General features: G+C 40.4%; 1 protein-coding gene across 1 annotated transcript in view; it reads left to right on the top strand.

Moving 5' to 3' along the window:
* Positions 1 to 22,892, top strand: part of znf609a (zinc finger protein 609a) — a 63,396-nt gene that overhangs the window by 17,655 nt on the left and 22,849 nt on the right. The window contains exon 2 of the mRNA XM_033635171.2: positions 15,757 to 16,605. Coding sequence (XP_033491062.1) covers positions 15,877 to 16,605 — 729 coding nt within the window. The 5' untranslated portion in view covers positions 15,757 to 15,876. The remainder of the gene's footprint in view (positions 1 to 15,756; positions 16,606 to 22,892) is intronic.

The following is a 22,892-nucleotide window of genomic DNA, read 5'->3' on the forward strand; positions in this document are numbered from 1 at the left end:
GTTTCCCAACTGTAAACTTGTTGTCGTGACCACCACAGAAGGCCCGCCTCTCAAATCATCCACTCAGACAATGGGGAAAAAAGATGAAAAAAGAGATAACGTGGAGCTTTTTTCCAGCTCTGAGTTGAAATTTTTTCAACTCGAGGAGTTCAGAGTGCTCCGGCAAAAGCGGCAGGCGCCTAGAGTGCAGAAAAGCAAGGAGTGACGCAACGCAAACAACGCAAGCAAAAACCTCCATTCTCTTTAAAAACAATTACAAAAAGATGCCTCCAGCTGCTAAAATGCTTTCTGTGTGGTCAGGCCTTAAAGCATTTTCAACTGTCATTTTTAATTTAAAAAATGGATAGATTATCCCAGACATTCAGTGTCGGATTTTATCACTATGGATTTATTTTACTAACTCTCTAACTCACTGCAGTTCAGGGTGACTATAATCGGTGACTATTTTAGTAGTCGACTAATCGGTTTGAGTCATTTTTCATAGAAAAGCACTATAAAACTACCCCAAAATACTCTTATTGCAGCTTCCAAACTCTCCCGTGACAGTGAACTAAAACCCTTTGGCGTGAGCACGAAACAAGACATTAGATGACGTAATTCTGGGGTTTGGGCGAGACAGACCGACATTTTAAGACATTTTTTGATGAAATGATTAGTCGACTAATCGAAGAAATAATCGACAGATTAGTCGACAATGAAAATAATTGTTAGTGGCAGCCCTAGCTGGATTACAAATCTTCTAAAAAGGAATGCAATCAAAATGGCGCCCTTGTTGGAGCTGTATGATGGCTAACATTAGCTTCATAGCTAAAAATAGTCTCTTTTACATGCATCGTTACAGAGATATTTAACATTAGTAACGTTATGTTGTATATGACATTGTTAACCCCAAAGTTAACTTCTGTAGTGTCCAAGATTTGACATCTGTGTCAATGTGACATCTTCAGGGGTCCAAAACCCCAAATATATTGAGTATATGATGTTTTAAAACAGGGAAACTTAGCAGATCTGAGAATGAAAGGCAAGTTTGTGTTGCACTTTGTAACAATAAGGCAGTTCACAGTGCTGTAAAGACACAGAGCAGTGCCATTAACAGACAGTAACATGTTTTAAAAGAGTAAAATAAAAGATAAAAAAGGTGCAGTGATACCACTCGATAATATTTTGACTTGTTGACATACTGACGTCATTCTGTGACCCACGGCAACAACAACAAAATAAAAAAGTGCAGAGTTGGAGCAGATCACTAGTTTTCTGTTAGTTTCAGATATATAGGACATACGAACTGAACACTGCTTCTCCATGTGGAATCCTGACTCTGCGGACAGAAGGCAGACCTGAACCAGACCACCTGAGAGGTCTGCACGCTTCGTAACCACAAGCTATTATAAATAAACCAAATCAGTTCTCTGATACACAGGAAGCCAGAGCACAGGTAAGATTTAAACATGAGCAGCTTCAGTCTGAGCACAGACCCTGCAGCTGCTCCTCTCTCAGGTGACATCATGTTGACATCTCACCATGCTGCTGTGTCGCCATCACATTGATTTCCTGGTGTGTTCTGTCAGTAACATGTTAGACTTGTTTTGACTTAGTGTTAGTGAAGCTTTAGTTCAAGGTTAAACTTCGTTTGTCCCTCGAGTTAGTACACAAAAACATGTGTTTGCAGCCAACAGTGTTGGAGAAGGTGGTTGTTGAAGCTGTTTTGACTTTAAAAGTATTGTTTGAAGAGAACAGCTGAAGAAATATTTATTTCATGCATTTCAAGTCTCTAAGCTGCCTCCTGCTACTGTGTGTGGATATACATAAGACACCAGCCTCAATTCTTTTGACCATGAGTTTGAAAGCAGATCAACAAATGTCCCAAAATGTTGAACTATTCCTTAAATGCTAGTTCTACATCTGGTTAATGTAGTCCAGATGTTTTATGTTACACTATTTGCCTTGAAAATATATTTTTACTTCAAACTGCGGCCTTCAGACATTTGAAGCCACATTTAAATCCCTCTCTTCCTCTCACTCTCCTTCCTTTAAGCGTGTAGATAATAACCACACAGACATTTATCACTGGGTATGAAGCCATAAAAGAGGTATTTAGTATTTATGATCTTCTGCACTCTGTAAACCTAAAGAAATCTTCAACATTTCAAACAGAGGAAAGTTTAACAGGCAGCAGACATCATTTGGAGACAGTGGAGAGTAAACATCTAACAGGCAGCTGAAGTAGTGAAAGTGCTTAGTGGATTATGGGATTTACAGCCCACTGATAACAAAAAGGTAGAAGGACTTCAGGGTAGACTGGGGACAGCAGCAGAGAGGCTGGGTCAGTGGTTAGTCCTGGCAGTAGAAGGTGTGGTGACCAACATTCACCCTGTGGTACAAGTTTAACAGCATCATATATGTAAATACATAAATAATAGGGGTGTAACGGTACACAAAAATCTCGGTTCGGTACGTACCTCGGTACACAAGTCACGGTTCCTTTTTTTTTTTTTTTCGGTACAGTAATGAAAAAAATAGACAACTATTAAATATCTTTTACTTATTGGTAACCTTATTAAAACATACCACCACAGCAGTTAACTCTTTTTACACAATTTTTGAATGAAACAAATATATATAAAATCCTGCTTTTTCACATTGTTTGAATGAAAATAGAATTATAAAAGTGAAAAATAAAATCCTGTTGTTTTTTAACACATTTTTTGAATGAAAAATATAAATATAAATTTCTGCTTTAACAGTTTTACTCAATTAAAATAAAAAGTATAGTGCAGCTGGTCAGCTTTAAAGCCTGCTCAGATTCAGTTTTACTAGGAACTTACTTAGCTTTCCCACTTTGTTAAAGTTCAGTAAAAAAAAAACATGCTTATATCTAAAGTGCAGCTTAAACAATTTTACTCAACTACAATGGCTTTGGTTATTTCTTTAGCGCGATGGTCAGGGAAACGCTGTTTCTTTTTAAACAACGACGATATCGTAGTTTGCACCAGATTGCTTTTTCTAGTTATGCCGGTTAACGTTCAAACTCGGGTGGTGTCACTTTAGATGCGTTAGCATGTTAGACGTGTTTCCAAGTACATACCCGACCGCTGTTCTGCAGTGTCGGCACACTGCTTTTGTCTTGTCAACTTGTTTATTTCCATCTTCGTATTTTACCCTGAAACCAAAGTGTTCCCAAACGGAGGACTTAAGGTTTGCGGGTGGGTCTTCAGGTTCATCAGGCTCACTTGCCATGTTGTCAAAATGCAAGAATGCGCTGCACAAAGTGGAAGCGGAGATTTACAGGACTTGGTCCGTCACTCAATTATGTCCGTCGGGGAACTAGATATTTTAAATGGTTCGGCTCGCAAAAACGGAATTAAAATAAAATAAAAATAATATCCTGCGCCCAATAATTCGGTATAGGGTCGTGCCGAACCGAAAGTCGCGTACCGAACAGTTCGACACAAATACATGTACCGTTACGGCCCTAATAAATAAACAAAAATTAAAGACTACAGTTCTTATATTTAGAGGACAAAAAATGGTATGATAAATACAGGAGAAAAAAAATGAGGTAGGAGGTCCCAACCTCTATATTTCTTTATTTATTACAGCATTTATTTATTCTATGTTTATTCTTATTTATTGATACTTAATTTTTCGTCTTCCACACTTTTGGCACCCGGGATCAGACATGTTTTTGTTCAGCTCAACATGACTTCCAAGCCGATGGTCTAGACGTGATGCAGTGTTGGTTTAAACCCCGACCTTTGACCTCTACTAGAGCAGAGCTGCTGGACAGCAGCCCCAGGGCAAAGTGTGACCTTTGACCTGCAGTGACAAGAGTGTCTTCACTATAGTTAATCATTTTGGGAAATACGCTTTGATGTTCTGCCACTGAATTAGATTTAGATTAAACTGATACTACTCTGATCTCCGTGGGGAAAATCTGACTCTTCAGACAGCAGCAGGTTAGCTTAGCTTAGCTTAGCATAAAGACTGGAAACAGGGGGAAACAGTTAGCCTGGCTCCTACCAGCCCCTCTGAAGCTCTCTGGTCAGCACATTACCTCTTGTTTATTTAATCTGGACAAAACCTGAAGTGTAAAAATGACAACTCTTTGTTTTACTGGAGGTCATGTCCTGGACTGTCAAGTGGCTGCAGACAGTAACTTCCTGGTCTCTCCGCTGGTTGCCTGGCAACTGGTCCCAGCTGAGAAATAGTTGATTTAAAAATGGTTTTACAGGGTGTCTGCAAGTCCCTAAAAAGTCTTAAAATGTCTTAGAAGACATTAAATAGTCTTAAATTGGAATTTGTTAGGTCGTTTCTGCCGCACACATTTGATCTAAATTTAATTTATCTTTATTTATTTATTTTATTTTATCAAATAAGTTGAGTTCTTTTGCATCAAAGTCCACATTTCTGTGGAAGTTAAGCATTATACCTATAGACACCCTGTTGAAGTGAACTGTTTTGTGTGGTGAACTTTGGATGGTACTGAAGGCAGTGCCGTTGTCAGTCTTAAGTAAAGTAGGATCAGGTCTGTATTCAGCAGGGGAGCAGCTCCACTTGGCTCTGCTGTGACTTCTCCATCTTCTCCATCTCATTTCCCTCTCTGTTTTCTCTGCATCTCTTTCTCAGACTAAAGCTTGGCGTGTTCATACTGACAGAAAGCATCCAAAAAATATGTTCTCAATGTTGGATTTGATTACTTCCTTGCAAATAGTTACAATTTTGGCACAACTTTTGCAACTTTTGCACAATTTGGTGTATAGATTGCCTGTTTTTTGCCATTGATTTATTCACCAAAGTCACACCATTTGTTGTCTTTTATACAAACACAAACAACAGGCAAAGACAGTGTGTGTTCCACTTAGGGGGGAGATGGTTTCCAAGATGAATCCATATGGGGATAATCCTGCTGAGTCGTAGTGATGGGGTTATACTGTAGGTCCATAGCAAATGATGATATATTTCCCTGCTGAGTGGTGAGAAGATGTGTGCTCCTGTATGACAGCAGAGATTAGAAACTCACAGACGCCTTTTGTTCTCTTATTGAAACTGTGATCGTCCTGCAGAGCATCACTAAACAAACAGACAGACTCAGTTAGCGCTCAGTGTTCGACAGCAGGTCAAATGTCTGAGTAAGGATGATTTATTTGTTTCTCATATACAGAAATAATAAAGTGTATCTCTGTTCAGTGGAATCTGACTGGTTTATACTGTGAGCTCGCTGCAGGTGAAGATAGTAGCTGCACATTCACTACTTTAACAGCACCTCAAGATAAGTAGGTGTTAATTGTGTCGGAGGTTCCGTGAATTTGTGAGGTGGTGTAAACTGTTTCTGTATTTAAATTTAATCGTCTTTTGACTAGTTGTGATTTGTTTTGTTTCAGACGGCAAAAGTTCCTTTTTGTATATATAATAAATAGAATAATGGTCACTGGATGTTTAATATTTAATACTATGTATGATTGACAGTTTCAACATGTGTATAAAGTTCTGACATGTGTTTCAAGGTTTTTATATCTCACATACTCAACATATCTCTACACTGTGCAGTGAGAAGTTTTGTCTGCCAGAACTGTGGCATAATGAATACAAAAATATAATATGTACAACAATGATAAGATGATATGCGTTGTGTCTAAACAATTCCAATAAGTTTATTCCAAATGAGAAGGAAAAAAGGATACTTGTCTGCATCACTTGGGTTTGGTTCATAACTATTGCAGATCACTGATCAGATACCTGAGTTTTAGTACGACACCAACATGTTCCTTTTATGTAACACCAAATACCAAAGGAACATTTTAGAAGCGGAACTTCTCAAATGCTTAACATTGTCTTAACACAAGTGTTTGTACAATAAAGTAGTACCAGTATATTCTAATAGTCTCATTAATGACTGAAATCAGAAAGCATCTTGTCAATGAGTAATCAAACAAGATAACAAATCTGACATTTGATGTCACCGTCAGCACTTCATAGTTTTCAATTGTCTGTGCTACTGACACATTCTTGTTTGGTACCAATGAATTTAGATCTCAGCCATGACTCCACACTTAGTTAGGAGCTCAGCAGCTGACGGGCTCTTCCGGATGAGTTTTTTATCAGCAGTGACAGTAAATTTGTAATCTCATAATACTATAACATTAAGTGGCTTCTTGTCATCACTAACGTGCCCTTGTTTATGTGCTGAATAGTTCTCATGCCGTACATTTTATGCTGAGTGAGCGCATTGTGGTGAGGAAACCTGCCATACGGATATTTGTTGGGTTGAATGTGATGAAACTCAGACTGAAAATGGCTGTTAAAGGTCATCAGACTCAGTCCAGTGAACGTCTGTTTGATTCTTTTGTTACCTTCTCTGATGTGGTTCACAGGTTTCTGTGCTTGTTCGTATTCTTTTTGTGGCTTTCCTGATTTTATTTGCACATATAGTAATGCCGTAGACCTGCAATAGAAAACCTAAACTACAGTTTTTGGATATTTTTTTGTGACTTCAGGTGCACAGTTGCACATTACACAAAAGTAATAAAATACAATATTCTAGATAAAGTTTCCTGTAGCTTTTCAGAGTTAGATCTGTAATGATTATTTTCATTATTCATTAATTTATCCATATTTGCTTTATTAAAAACTTGCTTAAAAAAGCAAAAATAACCAACTAATTGGTTTCCTTTTAAATTTGCTACAGTGACCAGGCTCCTTTTGCTACTTTAACCACCTAATATTTTGGTTTTTGGGGTACTTGATGCATTGCTGTGAGGTGTGTGTGTGTGTGTGTGTGTGTGTGTGTGTGTGTGTGTGTGACTATAATAATAACATGAGTAAGGCTCAGGTGATCATAAATTGACAGTAGCATTTTATTTTCTGTGGTTAAGTTATGTTAGTTTTGCTCCAAAAAATAAACACAGAAAATAAAATGCTGCACCCAGCTTGTGAAAGTCTAATCAGCCTTCATATTGATTTACGTTCTCTGCTGATTTTCAACAAGCTCTGTGTCACTGCAGTGTGGGCAGTTTACGCGAGTGTCACTGTCCGTCTTCCTCCACACTCATCCACCAGCAGGTGTCTTAGGGTTTCACACCATCCTGTGGACTTCTGCTAGCTGAGTGGGGAGCTCCAGGTGCTGAGCTTTATTGATTTGCATTTAATGCTGCTGCCCACATTGCAACGACACAGAGCTGGTTGAAAACGTGCATAATTAGCAATAATTAACGTACATTCTTTAGGAGCCCTCATCTCAACTAGCAGTCATATTGATTAACGTTAATCTGTGTCGATACTGATTTATGCATTGATGTTGTGCTATGGCGGTAGACGAGTTTGGTTTTTCAACAGTGGCGGAGTTTTCGTCCCAAACTTTGGACACTTTGGCATTTTCTCTGGCCTGTCTCTTCTCCCTCCGCTATTTTCTTTCTCTTCCTTCATTTTGCAGTTCGCCCCATCAAATCATGTCTATTTTAAGCATAGATGCACAATTTTGAGGTGCCTTCTTCACGAAACAACCTGTCCACAGTGTGAGCCTATTGTGCCACAGTAATGATCATCTGCGTGAAACAAAATTAGAAAGTTACAAAGTTAGAATCTTTTACTGTTTCGTCTGCTGGATAACTGTCTTATCCCTAAAAATCTGTGATGTTGATGATGTGGTCAGCTGAACTTGTCCACCACTGAAACTTCTGTCGTAGATACTCTTCAGTACAAGTTTAAATAGAAGCAGTTTTACACAGAGCCGGTTTACCAGCAGTCCACACAGAGCCGGAGCAGCAGCAGTCACTCAGCTGCAGCTGGCATCCTCCCAGCCTCGTCTCCCTGCTCCTGCAGCGCAGCTCTGCCTGGTGTAAATCATCAGGAGCTCTGACAGCGTGTTAATATCTGGGCGAGGATTCACTCTGCCTGGGACATGTAGTTTATAGCCTGCAGAGTCCAAAGATGCTTGCTGGCTCGTCTGTGTTGAGTTGTGGAACGGTGCAGGCCAAGTTTCCATCAGAGCAGCCCGGATGATTTGTCCTGCTGCCGGGAGAAGCCTGGCCGGCCGGGCTTGGCAGGACCGGAGCTTCTTCCACTCATTTCCATATAAAGAGGCTCCTCAGCGGCTGACAGCGAGGCAGGCTGCTCAGAGGAGCGGCCGGCCTGTGGAGGTCCTGCCACCACGCCGCTTTTAATTAAGTGTGGCATTAGAGGCAGTAAAGCAGAAAGTCTGATCTGAGAACAGCTCTGCAGTCTGGATGCCACCAGCTAATCCACTCAGTCATTTTAACACAAGCAGCTTAGGAAGTGGTGTGCGAGTCTGAACACCGGAGGCACAGCATGGGACGTGTTCATGTTTGCTGCTTCGCATTCAACACAGATAGCTCATATCCAACTCCTCTTCCCTCCAATAATATTCTAACATTTGCTTGTTTATGTCACTTAAGTGCCAAAATAATTCATTAATGAATCAGCCATGCGGCTGCATTTTATTTTTAAGTTAACTGCATAATATTTTTAGTCACAAATGAAGAAATCTTGGTCAGAGAACAAGAAAACAATCAGATCAGACATTTTATACCAACTGTCGGTCAGTTTTCAACACAATGTGCAGGATCTGAAACAATTAGTCCAAATTATTCTTCAGCTATTTTGCTAATTAATTCATCGTTTGTGTCATTTTTCAAACAAAATGCCGGTCATTCAGCTTCTCAAATGTGAGGATTTGCTTCTCTTCTCTGTTTTTCATCACAGTGAATATTATATTTTTTGGTTTGCACTGTCGGTCCCAAGAAAACAAGACATCCTGGGGAATTGTGATGGACATATTTCACTATTTTTTGATGTTTTCTAAAGTAAATAATCAAATGATTAACTGGTAAAATTGTTGTGTGGTTTATTGACAAGCCCTACTCTGTCCCTTATGATAGTCAGTGCCAGAACAGTGTTGAATTTCAATAGCCAGCCCAAATCTATTGACAGAAAATTAATCAACAAATTTGATCATTGATTAACTGACTTAACTTTTGTCAAGGTTTTATTTTTCATAAAGTGAATTTGCGGTTTTTCTTTATTTTTACAGAGCTGAAACAATTAGATAAAGGGATACTTTACCCATTCTCAACCAGGTCTCAACCACCTAGGGTTGCAGTGATATACTTGTTTCAAGGAATATGACATAAAAGTTGATGGTTATCATACCGTGTACATTTGCTTATCTAGGTTACCTAAAAAAAAATTGCAACTGGACGGAAAATATCCCCTTTATTTTAGTTTAAGTAACCCTTCTGTTTTCATTCCTTTAAGGGTCGTTCTGATTGTTAATAATAAATTGTGTAACACCGTGATAACGTGAAGCCTCAATACTTTCTGAGATGGTTAACATACCATGAAACTTTCATACCGTTGCAACCCTAGAACCATCGCAGTCTGTGCTCATGACACAGGCAAGGAGCTCCGGGAACTGTCGACACGGGGGGATCCTTAACTGTGTCCATCTGAATACATTCCCCACACCATGGCGACACAGACCTGGTTGAAAATCAGTAATGTATCCTTTAAATCAACACACAAAAAATTAACCTGCAACAAGTTTTTGATAATCAATTAATCGTTTCAGGTTTTTAAGCAAAAATACCCCAAATGTTCTACTACCAGCTTTTAGATCCTAGTCCATTCAAGTGTTGTCTCCTCCTGGCTTTAAAGGCTACTTTACAGTAACATATGTCATTTTCTTAAATTACCAGACTGTTCTATTATTTCCTTTACCCACTTAGTCGTTCTATTCACATTAATGATAATTATTTATCAAAATTTTATTATGTAAATATTTTGTGGAAGCACCAATAGTCCCTACAATATCTTTCCAATTTCGATGTTGAGGTATTTGGTCAAAGATATTGTAATATTTTATTTTTTCCATATCATCCAGCCTTAGTTGGTTAAACACGTTATGCTCTTGTACATTATTCTAATCAGTAACTGCTGTTTCATCAACAAAAGATTATTCTATAGTAAAAATAATTCTTCCTTGCACCCTTACAATATTTGAAAAGAATCTCATCCAGTGTAGTTTGATGTCTGTTTGTATTTGTTGAGCATTCTGTTTGTGTTTTCCGTGTCATGTGTGGTGTGTTGTCAGTGTTTGCTCCATGTTGTCGGTGCGTTCTCTGTGTGTTTTGTTGAAGCATTTGAAGTCGTGTTATTAGCAGCAGGATTAGCACTGCCCCCCTCCTCCTGTCTGACCATCTGGCTTCTCAGCCACTCAGGCGCAGGCGGAGCAGGGTTCAGAGTGTTATTGGCCGGGCTGAGCTGTAAGGGTGTTAAGTAATGCTCCCGCCACATGGGGTCAAAGGTCAACCTACAGGGTCCGAGTTAAAAGGTAAAGCCAGCAAAAAATATGACGCTAACACTTAGTTTTATCCTTACTTTAATAAATGTTGAAATGAACGTTGGATGTTTTGTCACAGTCTGAGAGAACGCATCATCAGCATCGCTCTGAGTTTCATAAATGGATTTGTTGTGCTTGTAAAACATCCCAGCAGATTCAGAGTCGGATCTTTGTCTCTGTTTGGGCTCGAAGTGGAAATCCCAGTCAGGCCTTAATCTAATCAGCTGTTTGTTGGATGAAAGCCACCCTGTCAAATACATTTCATAACAATTTGTAATATGTTTTCAAATTACGCTGCTGACAGACAAACAGGCTCAGTAACTGCTGGAAACATGTCTTCCTCAGGCGGAGTTATAACAGACAAACTAAAAAAGATAAGAAAAGCTGTTATTTATGCCACCGGACCAGAATCCATCAAACGCAACAGGTTCTTGAGACTCCTGCAGTCCTGTTGAAACGTTTCAATCAGGTGTCAGTGATGTTGGAGTAATTGTAGGACTGAGGAGGAGCTTATTATTGTCGGCATGTCGTCGGAGCTGTTGAAGTGAGCACGAGCTGAGCTGCAGGTGTTCATATAAAGAGGACTGATGCAGGTTTTAATGTTCTGAATGAAGTTTCAGTCAACAGTAACTGCTGCGTTTTGCTACCTGAGTTCCATCTGCTGCTATCTTTAATTTTGTGAAGAACCTCAATGAAATAAACTTTCCCACTCACCCACAGTGTTTCTCCTGTAAGATTTTTTTCACTTTGTTTTTTGAATCATAATTCTTATTCTTAGTTTCCGCGATGGAAATAAGAAAACAGTTGAGTTTGTGGCCTGGGCGGGTGATTTTAAATGATGATATTATATAACATATATCAGGGTTCAACATTAAAGTTTTTTTTTTTCCTTCACTTGTCCAGTCAGGCAAATAGGTGAAAAATCTACATGTCTGTGGTCAATTTTAACTCACTCTATATAAATTTGTTTTATTTATAAGGGCCGCACAATTACAGACAAAATGGACACAATTATTGTTATTATTTTGATCAATATAGACGTCACTAGGCCTGTCACCATAACAAATTTTGCTGGGTGATTAATTGCGTCAGAAATTATTGCGATAAGCGATAATATTGCGTTATATTGAACTTTTGAGACCATTTTTTATTAATGTTGTAATTTTGCTGTTTTTAGAACATTTTTTAAACTTACATAATGATAATAAAGGCATAATGATGCAAGTACACCCTTTTAAAGAGAAATAAACATTTATTTAACAAGAATATTTAGGAATGCAAAAAAGACAATTTAAATATCCGAAATAACACTTAAAAATATCGAAATAAAAACAAAAAATAGACTGTCAGTCTCTCACTCTCAGGTGTGCAGTTAAGTTGGTCGTATTTACTCTTTTTGTTGAGATGGTTTTAGAACAAACCCGGCGCACCGGCTCGTCCAAATTACTGGGCTCCCCTCTGTCATTTGGTTTAAATCCAAAACACTCACTCAGGGGCCGTGGCGTTTGGTTTAGGAACAAGTTCCATGTCTTTCTCTTACGCTCAACTGTTTTCTTTTTTCTCCGCCTCGTCTCCCCCTCACGATCGCAGTGTGTGTGTGTGTAGCCCATAGCCCCGCCTCCCAAACAGAGAAAAAAACACTCGATGACAAGAGCTTTCCCTCTGTTCATTACGCTAATGAACCAACTCACCTGGCTGCCAGACGATGCACGGCAGTGAACGCTCTTGTCGTCCAGTCTCTTTGGTGGAGAGAGACGAGACGAAAACAAACATGAATATAGCAATTAATCCCTTTTAATTTACCGTGCAATTAACCGACTTATCGCATATCGCGACAGGCCTAGACATCACGATTACTAATCACGACTATCGATTGTTTTTAGGGTCAAAATATTTTCATTGCACTTTCACATTGAATTAAACAGAGCACAACTTCCACTGGAATGTTGTGTTACATTCCTACGAGTTAACAAGTCTTTGCATCAAAATAAGACTTAAATTAAGGTTCTTATTCCCCTGAATTAAGTGCATCACCTATGGATACATATCCACCGCTGTATTTTTTTATTTTTTATTTTTTTTACAAAGTCATAGTACCATGACATGCTGCCGCGTCACTGTCATGGATGTCTGATGTCCTGTAGCTGGACAAGGACATGGGTTCAGTGTTGAATAGATGAATATAATTCTGTGGATAATATTCTCCTTGGTCTCGATACATTCATCGTTCTGCATATTAAGGGTTTTTTCAGTTGGTTTAACAAGTTAGTTGTGTTGCTTTGTGACACAGACACATGTCTCATGCCTTCTTTGCATAGGATTTGTTCTTGCCTAAATCCGAAATACTTCCAGCAATATATGATTTTGGTTAATAATGGATGATTTCCGTTTTGGCTGTCACAACATTCAGGAAAGTTTTTCACCGGCTGCTGCCGCTGTAGGGTGCACACATATTAGGCAGCTCTTCAAAAGTGGAGGCTAGCTGTTAGTTTACAAGCCTTGGATTTGATATGCAGTGAAGATTTCTATTAGAAGAGCACACATTTTTAACATCAGTATCACAGCTGATCATGTTCGTGTAATTGTGGGAAGCCCAAATCATGATCGTGGCTAATTTTCAATGCAGCCCTTTATCTGCCATGCAAGCACGATGCTGTTGGCTCTTGGTATGAAACTCCAGTGATGTTTTTCAGAAACTTAATGTGCGTTTGGAAAAAGGACTTTTTATTTGCCTTGCTCTCAAACTTGCAGCAAACTGCTTAGTACATAGTTGGAGTTTCAGCCCCATCCTCTGACTTCACTCAACCAAACTCCTGTTTCCAGGTAATTGAAATGCTCACTTGTGTAAAGAAGACTCACTCCTTAGCTACTTCCATCATCAGCTCCACAAAAACTAAAAAAATACTCAATGCCCAGTTTGGCATTTTACTTGCCCTAGTGTCTGTCAAGCTGTAAATTATTAACAGTATTAATATGAGAAATCTCCCAGTAGACGTTCAGCCTGTATAAACTCCTGCGTCGTCTGTTTACTTCATGTGGTGACACTCGGAACCTTAATTAGCATCAGTTTTGAGTCAGTCGGGCTGTATGTTGTTAACATCACAGCCCACCCCCCTTCTATCCGCTCCCATGGCTCTGCCAACAGCCCCGTATTGTCAGAGGAGGTCAGGGGTCACGTCCCTCTATTCATATGATAAGTGGCCTAAAGGAGGCTTTAGAGGAGGGGTGCGTCTGCTCCCTCATGCTGCCTGTCACAGAGGACTGCTGGGAAAAAAGCCTCGCAGTGAATGGCTGTGATCCCTCGTCAATATGGTCTTTATGTCAGGAGCAATAAACCTCCTCCACCCACTTTACCAGTCTGTCCCGAGGAGGCGCACAACAGGAAGTAACAGAGTGACTCTGATCTCAACAAACAGGACTCAAAGCCTCCAGGACACTTTGACTTATCTGCAGTAGTCTGTCTCAGAGGCTTCAGATATACGACTGAAACACATGATCAGGGGTTCCAGCACTAATCGATTATCAGTCATCACTGATAGCACCATGAGACCTGCTGCTGAGTTTTTTTAAATCAAATGGCAATGCCACAAGGCACATTTTCAGCTCTTGTGAATGAGCTCTGACACACACAGTAAAATGATGGAAGCAATGTCTTCACAATGTCTGTACAGTTTAATAAGTGAAATAAGATCTGGACTTGGACTTTAAGGAAAGACATATCTGTCCCACCATTCCGCGATGGTACCTTTTTATACACAATTACAAAGAAGCATAACAGCGTGAAATCCTCGCCCTGGAGAGGCAGTGTAAAAGAGGCTTCAGAGAAACTTGGTCACTGAGGCGTATGTAAGCATTTGACCTCAAATTGCTCCTGATGTGTGTTTATCCGGGTGGTGCAGGGCTAAATACACTGATGGTGTAAACACAGCGTCCCTGTCTCAAGTCTGTTTTGGGACTTTTGCTGCATGACATGCATCCTTGCTCCCCTCATTTCCTGTTCAGTTCTGTTTGAAAAATTCCTCAAAATGCTTTAATTGAGCCCATCATTAAACAAAGTGAAAGATATGCAAACAGCACTAAAACATTTTCTCATTTCTATTAATTTAGTAGCCAAATAGAACGATATACTCAAAATGAAGGTGGAGCTGCCAGGTGAGCAGACCCACCTGTCACAATGAACCACGTTTTCCTTTCCTCTTAAGCAGGATTTATACTTGTGTGGCAGAACCCATGTCGTAGCCTACACACATCACCTGCGCCGTTGTGAGCATTTATACTTGTGCTGTGGTGTGTCTGTGTCACTCTGCAGTTACACCTCCAAAACACTAGTCTGCGGCGGAATTCCTGTGACGTGCCGTAAAGTTTAGCTGATTCAAAACACACATTAAACATGGCTTGATAGAGACCATTTCAAACACAGGTTCACAACTTGGCTTCACTATAAATAGCATTCATAGACCAAATACTTTATCTGGACACATTTTCCCCACAAATACAACATGCCAACATTCTTAGCACAAGCCTATGGCATTTTACATTGTATAGATTAGCCTAGTGGCCAACAAACTTTCCCTCTTCTCATATGAAGCCAGGGACAACAGCAACATTTAACAAAGGTGAAGTTACATTGATGCAGAACCTACGCCGTAGCTACGACGTCAATTCAAAGCAGAAGCATAAATTCCACCATAAAGGGACATGAATTAATTTCAGCCCAGTGTTGTATACAAAATGCTGTGCGATCTGACAATAAATTGTAAATGGAATATCTTGGGGTTTTAAGGTTGTTTGTAGAGATGTAGCGATACCATCTTTTCCTTCACGATACCGATTCCGATCCCTAAACCTTAGGTGTCTGCCGATACAGAGTACCGATCCGATACAGCGCGTAAAATAAAAATGGATGGGATATGAATTGTTGTATGTCTCAACTCCTAAAACTCTATGTAAAATATTAAGAAATAAATACATAATAGTAGAATGATTACCATAAAACTTTTTTTTATTATTATCCAGTGTTGACACAGATCAAGACACAGGTTAAAGTGCAGCCACACAATTTGGTAAAAAAGACATTTTAAAGGCTACAGTAGAATGCTTTTTAAACTCCGTTTCCGTTTCGTTTGCTTGTAGCGTGCGTATGCGTAATGACGTGAGGCATTATGTGGTATTGGATTTGACATAGGCTGTATTCGCCGATACCCGATACCGCATTTTAGGCAGAATCAGGGGCATCTCGATACTGGTATCGGTATTGGTACAACTCTAGTTGTTTGTCAGACAAAACTTGTGAACTTGATATAATTTGAGATGAGCATCAATGATGAAATTAATCATTATTCCTGGCCCTACTCATGTTTCATTGTTTCCTCTGTATCTAACATGTCCTCTGTCCTGTTCAGGAGGCGATGTGGGATGCAGGGAGGAGGCGCGGGGTCCAGCCCTGAGGAGGCGTCCTGCGGCTGGGAGGAGCGCGGCCCTCCTCTGGCCCTCCTGCGGCGCTCCGGGACGCTCCTACTAAGATGTCCCTCAGCAGCGGCCCTGCAGGCGGGAAAGGTGTGGACTCCAACGCGGTGGACACGTATGACAGTGGCGATGAGTGGGATATCGGTGTTGGCAATCTGATCATTGACCTGGACGCCGACTTGGAGAAGGACAAACTAGAGATGTCGAGCAGTAAGGAGGGAGGTGGCATGGCCGCCCCTCCCAGCGCTGTGGCTGCTTTACCTGACAATATCAAGTTTGTTAGTCCTGTAGCCGCCACGCAGGGCAAAGAGAGCAAATCTAAATCAAAACGTAGTAAAAACTCTAAGGAGAGCATTAAGGCCCCAGTCTCAGATGGAGCTAAGAAGGAGGTTCAGGGTCGGGCCCCCGGGGACCCGCCCCTCCAAAACCCCAACTCTACCCCCACTAAAGGAACTGACAAGTCCAGTAAACCCTCCCGTACCCTCCCCGCTGTGAAAAAGGACAAGGATGGGGTGTCTGGGAAAACTAAGAAGGAGAAAATGGAGGTTGTGGCCACAGGAGTGGTCAACACTGAGAAAGAGGCTGTGGCCCCCATCCTGCCGCTGGGGGCCCCACGCAGCGGCCCATTCGAGGGCCAGCAAAACCCAGAGTTAGCTGCAACCGAGCAGCTTGGGAATATGGCACTGGACTCGGCAGGGATTGGCCAGCCTGTTGCCATGACAACAGAGCAAGAAGAGGTGGACAGCGGTGAATGCCGGAATCTGAAGAAAGTGGTCGGTGTGAAGGTAAGAGACAGGGTTTATTTTTATCTTCTACAAATGTGTTATTACTCCTCACTGTGGCTGGTGCAGTCATCCTTGCTGAAGGACACTTGAGTGCGAGTCTCTCACTGAATTTGTGGTTTTAATGTTTCCTGTTTGTGTGTGTTGGTGTGTGGAGCAGAACTGTGCTGCTGTCTTAACCAGAGCTCCTAAAGGAAAAAAAAGATATCAATGTCAAGAGACACTTGTGGTTAAATACGGAGCAAATAAGATGTGTTGCTGGATTTGGAGCTTGTCATTTGAATCCTAAAGCAGGTGGATGATCTCACCTGATCCAACAGATAACTGATCAGTGTTCTGCTCTCCGTATGCAGACACAAAGTTGGGGAACCTACAAAAGACAGATTAAAAAGATTGGATCAAACTGGAAGCAGCAGAGATTTTGATATCCTGATATTGGATCCTAGAATTCCCATAATGCAATCAGAAGCTTCTCTTTTTGAGACCCTACCTGCTAAATGTCCACCTCTGTTAACTGAGATAATTCCAGTGACATTGTTATGACAAAAGGGTTTTTTTAGACTTGTCAAAGTTGCTGCAGAGACAGAAGAAGCTGAGCAGTTCTCCTAGTGATAATGAACTGACCTTTATGTGTCGACCTTAACCCACTCATTTAGCAACGACACTAATTATAACATCCTTTTGCCATTGCCTAAATGAAGTTCTACTTGTATGTGCATGTACGTATCAGTGATGTAGGGCTGGGTGATACATTGAATTAATTAGAAATTACTTTTTGCATGTCATGTAAAAAATTTACAACAAGCTCAAAAGTAAGGGTGTAACGATCCATCCATCTGGATCGACTTAATTGATTCAATGATCAACGATCCAATATCATCGATGTGAAGTGAAAACATATTCATATCATCGTCTATAGCATATGCCTTTTTTAAAATTCTGTGTCACCATCAAACAAGCAGCAGGCAGATAACAGCAAGCAGCTGAAAAAAAAGTCAATGAGGTAAACGTTATTCACTCAGGAATGAATGAGCAGTGTGGAAATATTTGGATTTCAGAGAAAACACGCAGGGTTCAACGCTAAGGTTTTTTTTCACTTGCCCGGTTGGGCAAGTTGGTCAGAGATCTACTTGCCCGAAGTCAGTTTTTACTTGCCCTATAAAAATTGTTTAATTTAAGCGGCTATCAAATAACAAAGACTGCAGTTATTTTTATGTTATGTAATCTTTATTTACACTGTATTTATTAATTAAAACAACATATGTCATGTATTGTAGCTTAATTCCTACACAAATATGACAGTGTCAGGGCTTAAAGTGAAAAATTTGTCAATCGTTCTCCGTCTATGATTTTGCGCCCTACTTGAGCCATGCCCACCTCTATTTATTTTTCACCCCTCTCTCCAGTTCTGCTGTATTAACACCGGTTTTAATATATTTTGCTTCCATCTCTCTGCCCTGCTCTACTCTACTTCAACGCTACTTAGCTCTCTCTCTACTCTACCAGTAGACTACCACATCCACCTGTTGCACAAAATGCACACAGCAGTGTTTCCCCTAGGATGGAGTTGTAGCAGCGGAGGTAAAGCACATGCATGAAAAATAATTTTCAAATGCGTGAAACTTTTTTGTATGCTTGCCAAGCAGCCTGATGGGATGTTTCTATGTATATACTGGCACCAGAAGGGCTCTTTAGGACTAAGTACATACAGTACATGTGTGCACAGTATGAGCAGGTGAAATGTCTGTCTAGCTTACATATGAGGTGTCTCAAGATTTAGGAACATACAATTTTATTGAATATAATAAAGTAAAAAGTCACTTGACATGCTGCTGTTTTGTGCTATGACCTATTTAAGTGTTGGAAGTTGTTATTTACGTGACAACGCCTGAACGCAACACAAGCTTAGCATGAGTGCCACGCTACGCGCGCAGACAAATGAAACAAGCAGCGTGTTTGTCTGTGCGTAACAGCAGTCTGTTGGTTATTTACACACTGTCCATTTCAATAACTTTGTCAGCTGACAAACTGCACCGGGCTCGGGGTCAGGTTTGGTCAGGAAAATGCGGCCCGAGCCGCTCTAGCGTGATCACCTGTGTGTGTGGCGGAACTCCGCCTTGCGCGATACAGAGAGCAGAGGACAATTGTTAACGTGTGACCATGTAGAGACAGAAATGACACGATGGCGTAACACCATAAATAGTATATGTTATTATATGAAGCGTCTGTCGCGCAAAATAATATCAATGGGGGCTGTGGGCAGGACATTGTTACACAGCTGTGCCTGTGACTTCAGGCAGAGAGACCGCTGCATCAGAGCAGAAGAGCACGTTTTAGAATACATTTATTTTATCAATTAGTTATTAACTTTTACTATTTTTAGCAACTTGCCCGATCGGGCAAGTGAGTTGTTAGTTTACATGCCCGACCGTGAGTTTTACTTGCCCCGGGCAATCGGGCAATCCTTATTGTTGAGCCCTGACACGGGTCAACAGACAACACACGTCATATGTAAACAATGACGTTATGAGACAGGACAGGACGTACCAGGATGCAGTGGTCAAGCCATTCACTCTATTTTCTCACAACAGCAACATTTGCTGCTGTGTTTCAACAATGTTCAGCTGAAAAACGTGCTTGCAGGCTGAAATTGAACTGTGCTGTTCTGTTGGGAGATGCAGTGACTTAAATATAACATGTGATTTGTTAAGCTGTGCTCCATGCTGCTAGGCTATTTATACAACGTAAAAATGCTTCAGCTAATAATGGGTGACTAGCAAAAACAATTGTTTTGGATATGAATCTTGAGAGTTATTATTGAGCCAAATTTATACTTTTGTTAAGTGCTTTATGGCTGTTGGGAGAAGTTTGCTTTCAGGGCTTTAACCCAGATACCCCTGAAGCTTTTGGAAAAAGATGATGGTTTGGGTTGAAATGACAAGATTTCTTCCAGAAATTACTCTCTGACAGAAAGCCCTGAAGGCTAACTTATTCCATGTGCTGTTGTATGTGTGTTAGTGGAGTCAGTTTGAACTATCATATTGTGATGAAACTTTTGAGTTACACCCCTACACTAAATTTTATTTTATGTCAAACGGTAACATAGATAATGTCTGCTGCATTAGGGGCTGTACACATGCGGTTTCATCAACCGCCTGGAAAATGCGACGTCGGCAGTGGGCTCTACTTTTGTGCCTTTTTTGTATATTGAGGTATATTGAAAACAACAAATTTTAATGTGCAAAAACGCTGCATGTGTATGGCCCCTTAGCCCTACAGTCCTATGATGTGAATTTTTACACGACATGCACACCTGCCTGAGTCTACAGGACTGCTGTGACTCTGCTGTCTAGCTACTCAGGTGATCTCATAGTGAATTTTACAGTCACATCTACAAAACGGACAGACTGAAAAATATTTTGAACACTGATCTGAGCTCTGTTTGTGTTTGTTGAGATAGATCTTAGATATTATCACTGGTTAGGTGAAGCCACTGGAGTCAAAGGAATACTGTGTGGATCAGCAGTCAGCAGATCTTATACTGAAGGAGACGGATTAATTAGACTTTTCTGCTCAGTCTGTGCTGAAGCTGATTACTATAGAGGATGTCTGTGTTCTTTTTAGTTGAAGCATCTGGTGGTGACAGTCCATAGCTGTGTTGGATAACCTGTATTGTATGAATATGATGACGACAGCAGCGCAGCTGTTTCAGGTCTGTTTTATTTCTGTAAGACCTAAAAACATGACGTTTCATTAAGCGGCTGCATTTTGCATATCGCCCAGGCAGAAAGTCTCTTAACAAAGAATCCGTCAGATGATCAAATCCCAGTCCACACGCAATGCAAATAAAATTTTAATTTCATGTAGAGTTCTGTAGAGATGGACAATGTGTACAGAATGCAGAGAGCAGTTTATTTATGGCCTCTTTACAAGCTGTGTCTGGGTTATTACATTTATTTTACTCTCCCCAATAAATATTTCAATAAACATCTAAAGCTCACAAAACAAGCTCCAGTAAAAGTAGATTTTACACATCCTTAAGTGGCTGCCATCATCATCTGTGAGCTCTTTGTAACATTTAGACAGTATTTTGGTCCATTAATGTCAGAATATTTCCTGATAATGATGAGTGTTTTCTAAGAAGGGAAAAGAGGAGATGAGATAAATTGTTTGTTGCTGCAGATCTGTAGTTTTCCTTTATAGAAGCACAGTTTTTTTTGTTCTCCCCTGGGCTCTGAGCTGCTCAGTGTCTCCTCCGCAGCTGCTGTTCAGTCCAGCTTTCCTCATCTTCTTACCAAATTTAGCTTAGCGCTGAGGTTTCCAGCTCTGCCAAAGTGCCCAGGCTGCAGCTATCAGCTGATCAGAGCTGTCTGTTATCCAGCACCCCAGAGCTCTGCTGCCAAGTTCCAGCACTCGTGCTCTGTTTCCTTCGTCCAACTGGCTGACCTCCTCTGTCCGTCACACAGATTTCACTGCTGTCACCTCTGACCTCTCAGACACGCAGACAGTGACTCTGCTGGCTGTTGGTGTCAGTTTCTTGACCTCAAAATGGCCACTAAAACTTTTAAACTGTCATCTAACATCTGAAACATTTTAAACTGAGTGAAATGCTTGAGGGCTTTTGATTTGAATTAAAAACAGGAAGCATTGAGTTAAAAATATATATATTTTCATGTCTGTGGCGTATTCTACCCACATAGACACTGGGACTGTAGTGTAAAGTATGATGTTGCTGGTATGATGTCGTTATGACTTCAAGAGATCATTTTCAGTCTATTTTTGCTGGGAAACACGGGGAAAAAATAGGCGACATGCTGAATCTCTAGATTAGTCCCACTGAGCTGCGCTGTTCATGCTGGCGGTGTGGCCTGGCGTTCATTACACAAAAGAGAGTTCCAACAATAGGATGTATTGAGTAGCGACACATGTGAACAGCAGCTTGTATGTCCAGGTTGCTAAACAACAGCTAGTCCTAATCACTCTCCATTTTTAGATAATGTTTCTGTTGTTGATCCCTCCAGCTCATCCTGGAGACTTTTTGTCTGAGCTGCTCTTCAATGCAGCAGCACTAAGTCCTTATTGAGCCAACTTCTTCAACTTAAAGAGGCTGCTGCAGCAGGGTTTAATCAATTCAAGAATGAAGGTTAAATAAGCTGTTGATTTAACAGTAAATAGCCAGTAGATTCAAGGATAAACAGCTGCTAACTCGTCGTTAAACAGGCCGTAGATTCAAGGATTAAGTGGCTATTGATTCAAGGTTACACAGGTTGTTGATTCATGGTTAAATAGGCTGTAGATTCAAGGTTAAACAGGCTGTTGATTCAAGGATAATCCAGCTGTAGATTCAAGGATCAACTGGCTATTGATTCCAGGGTAAACAGGCTGTTAAATCAAGGATAAACCAGCTGTTGATTCAAGGTTACACAGGTTGTTGATTCATAGTTAAATAGGCTGTAGATTCAAGGTTAAACAGGTCATGATTCAAGGATAAACCAGCTGTTGATTCAAGGATAAACCAGCTTTTGATTCAAGGTTAAACAGGCTGTTGATTTGAGGTTTAACAGGCTGTAGATTCAAGGATAAACCAGCCATTGAATCAAAGCTTATCAGGCGGCCGATCCAAGGATAAACCAGGTATTGATTCATAGTTAAACAGGCTATAGATTCAAGGTAAAAAAAGGGCTGTTGATCTGAGCTTAAACTGGCTGTGTATTCAAGGTTTAACAGGCTGTTGATTCAAAACTAAATGGGCTGTTGATGTTAGGATAAGCAGGCTGTTGATTCAAGGATAAACTAGTTGTTGACATTTTTCATGTCACTATATCACCATTTAGACTAATCTGATGTTTGTAAAGTCTATAAACACAATGATTGAACAGACATTACTATTTCTGTGTGCATGTTTTGTAATTAATAACATGGTTATCGTAGATTAGCTGGGCTAACCGTTAGCTGTTAGCCCCGTTAGCGGTGTCTGTAGCAACTCAGTAACTCAATAAACGGTCTGTGAAAAAAAAATTTTCCAGCGGATATCTTAGTTACAACATGATTGAGCTAGCAAAGCAGTTTTGTGTTGCTATGTGTGGTATTTATTCAGTTTTGGGAAATCACAATGTCTAGAAAGCATCAGTGGCTGCAGCTGACAGGGACAGCTAACAGCAGCAGCAAAGCTAACATCAGGATGTCATCTGTTAAAAGCCTCCTGTTGTCGGATATGACGTGAAATTACTCCAGTTAGCTCAATCATGTTGTAACTCAGACATCTGCTGGAAAAAATATTTTTTTCATGT

Source organism: Epinephelus lanceolatus, chromosome 5, assembly GCF_041903045.1.
Source record: "Epinephelus lanceolatus isolate andai-2023 chromosome 5, ASM4190304v1, whole genome shotgun sequence".
In the NCBI taxonomy this organism is placed as follows: domain Eukaryota; kingdom Metazoa; phylum Chordata; class Actinopteri; order Perciformes; family Serranidae; genus Epinephelus; species Epinephelus lanceolatus.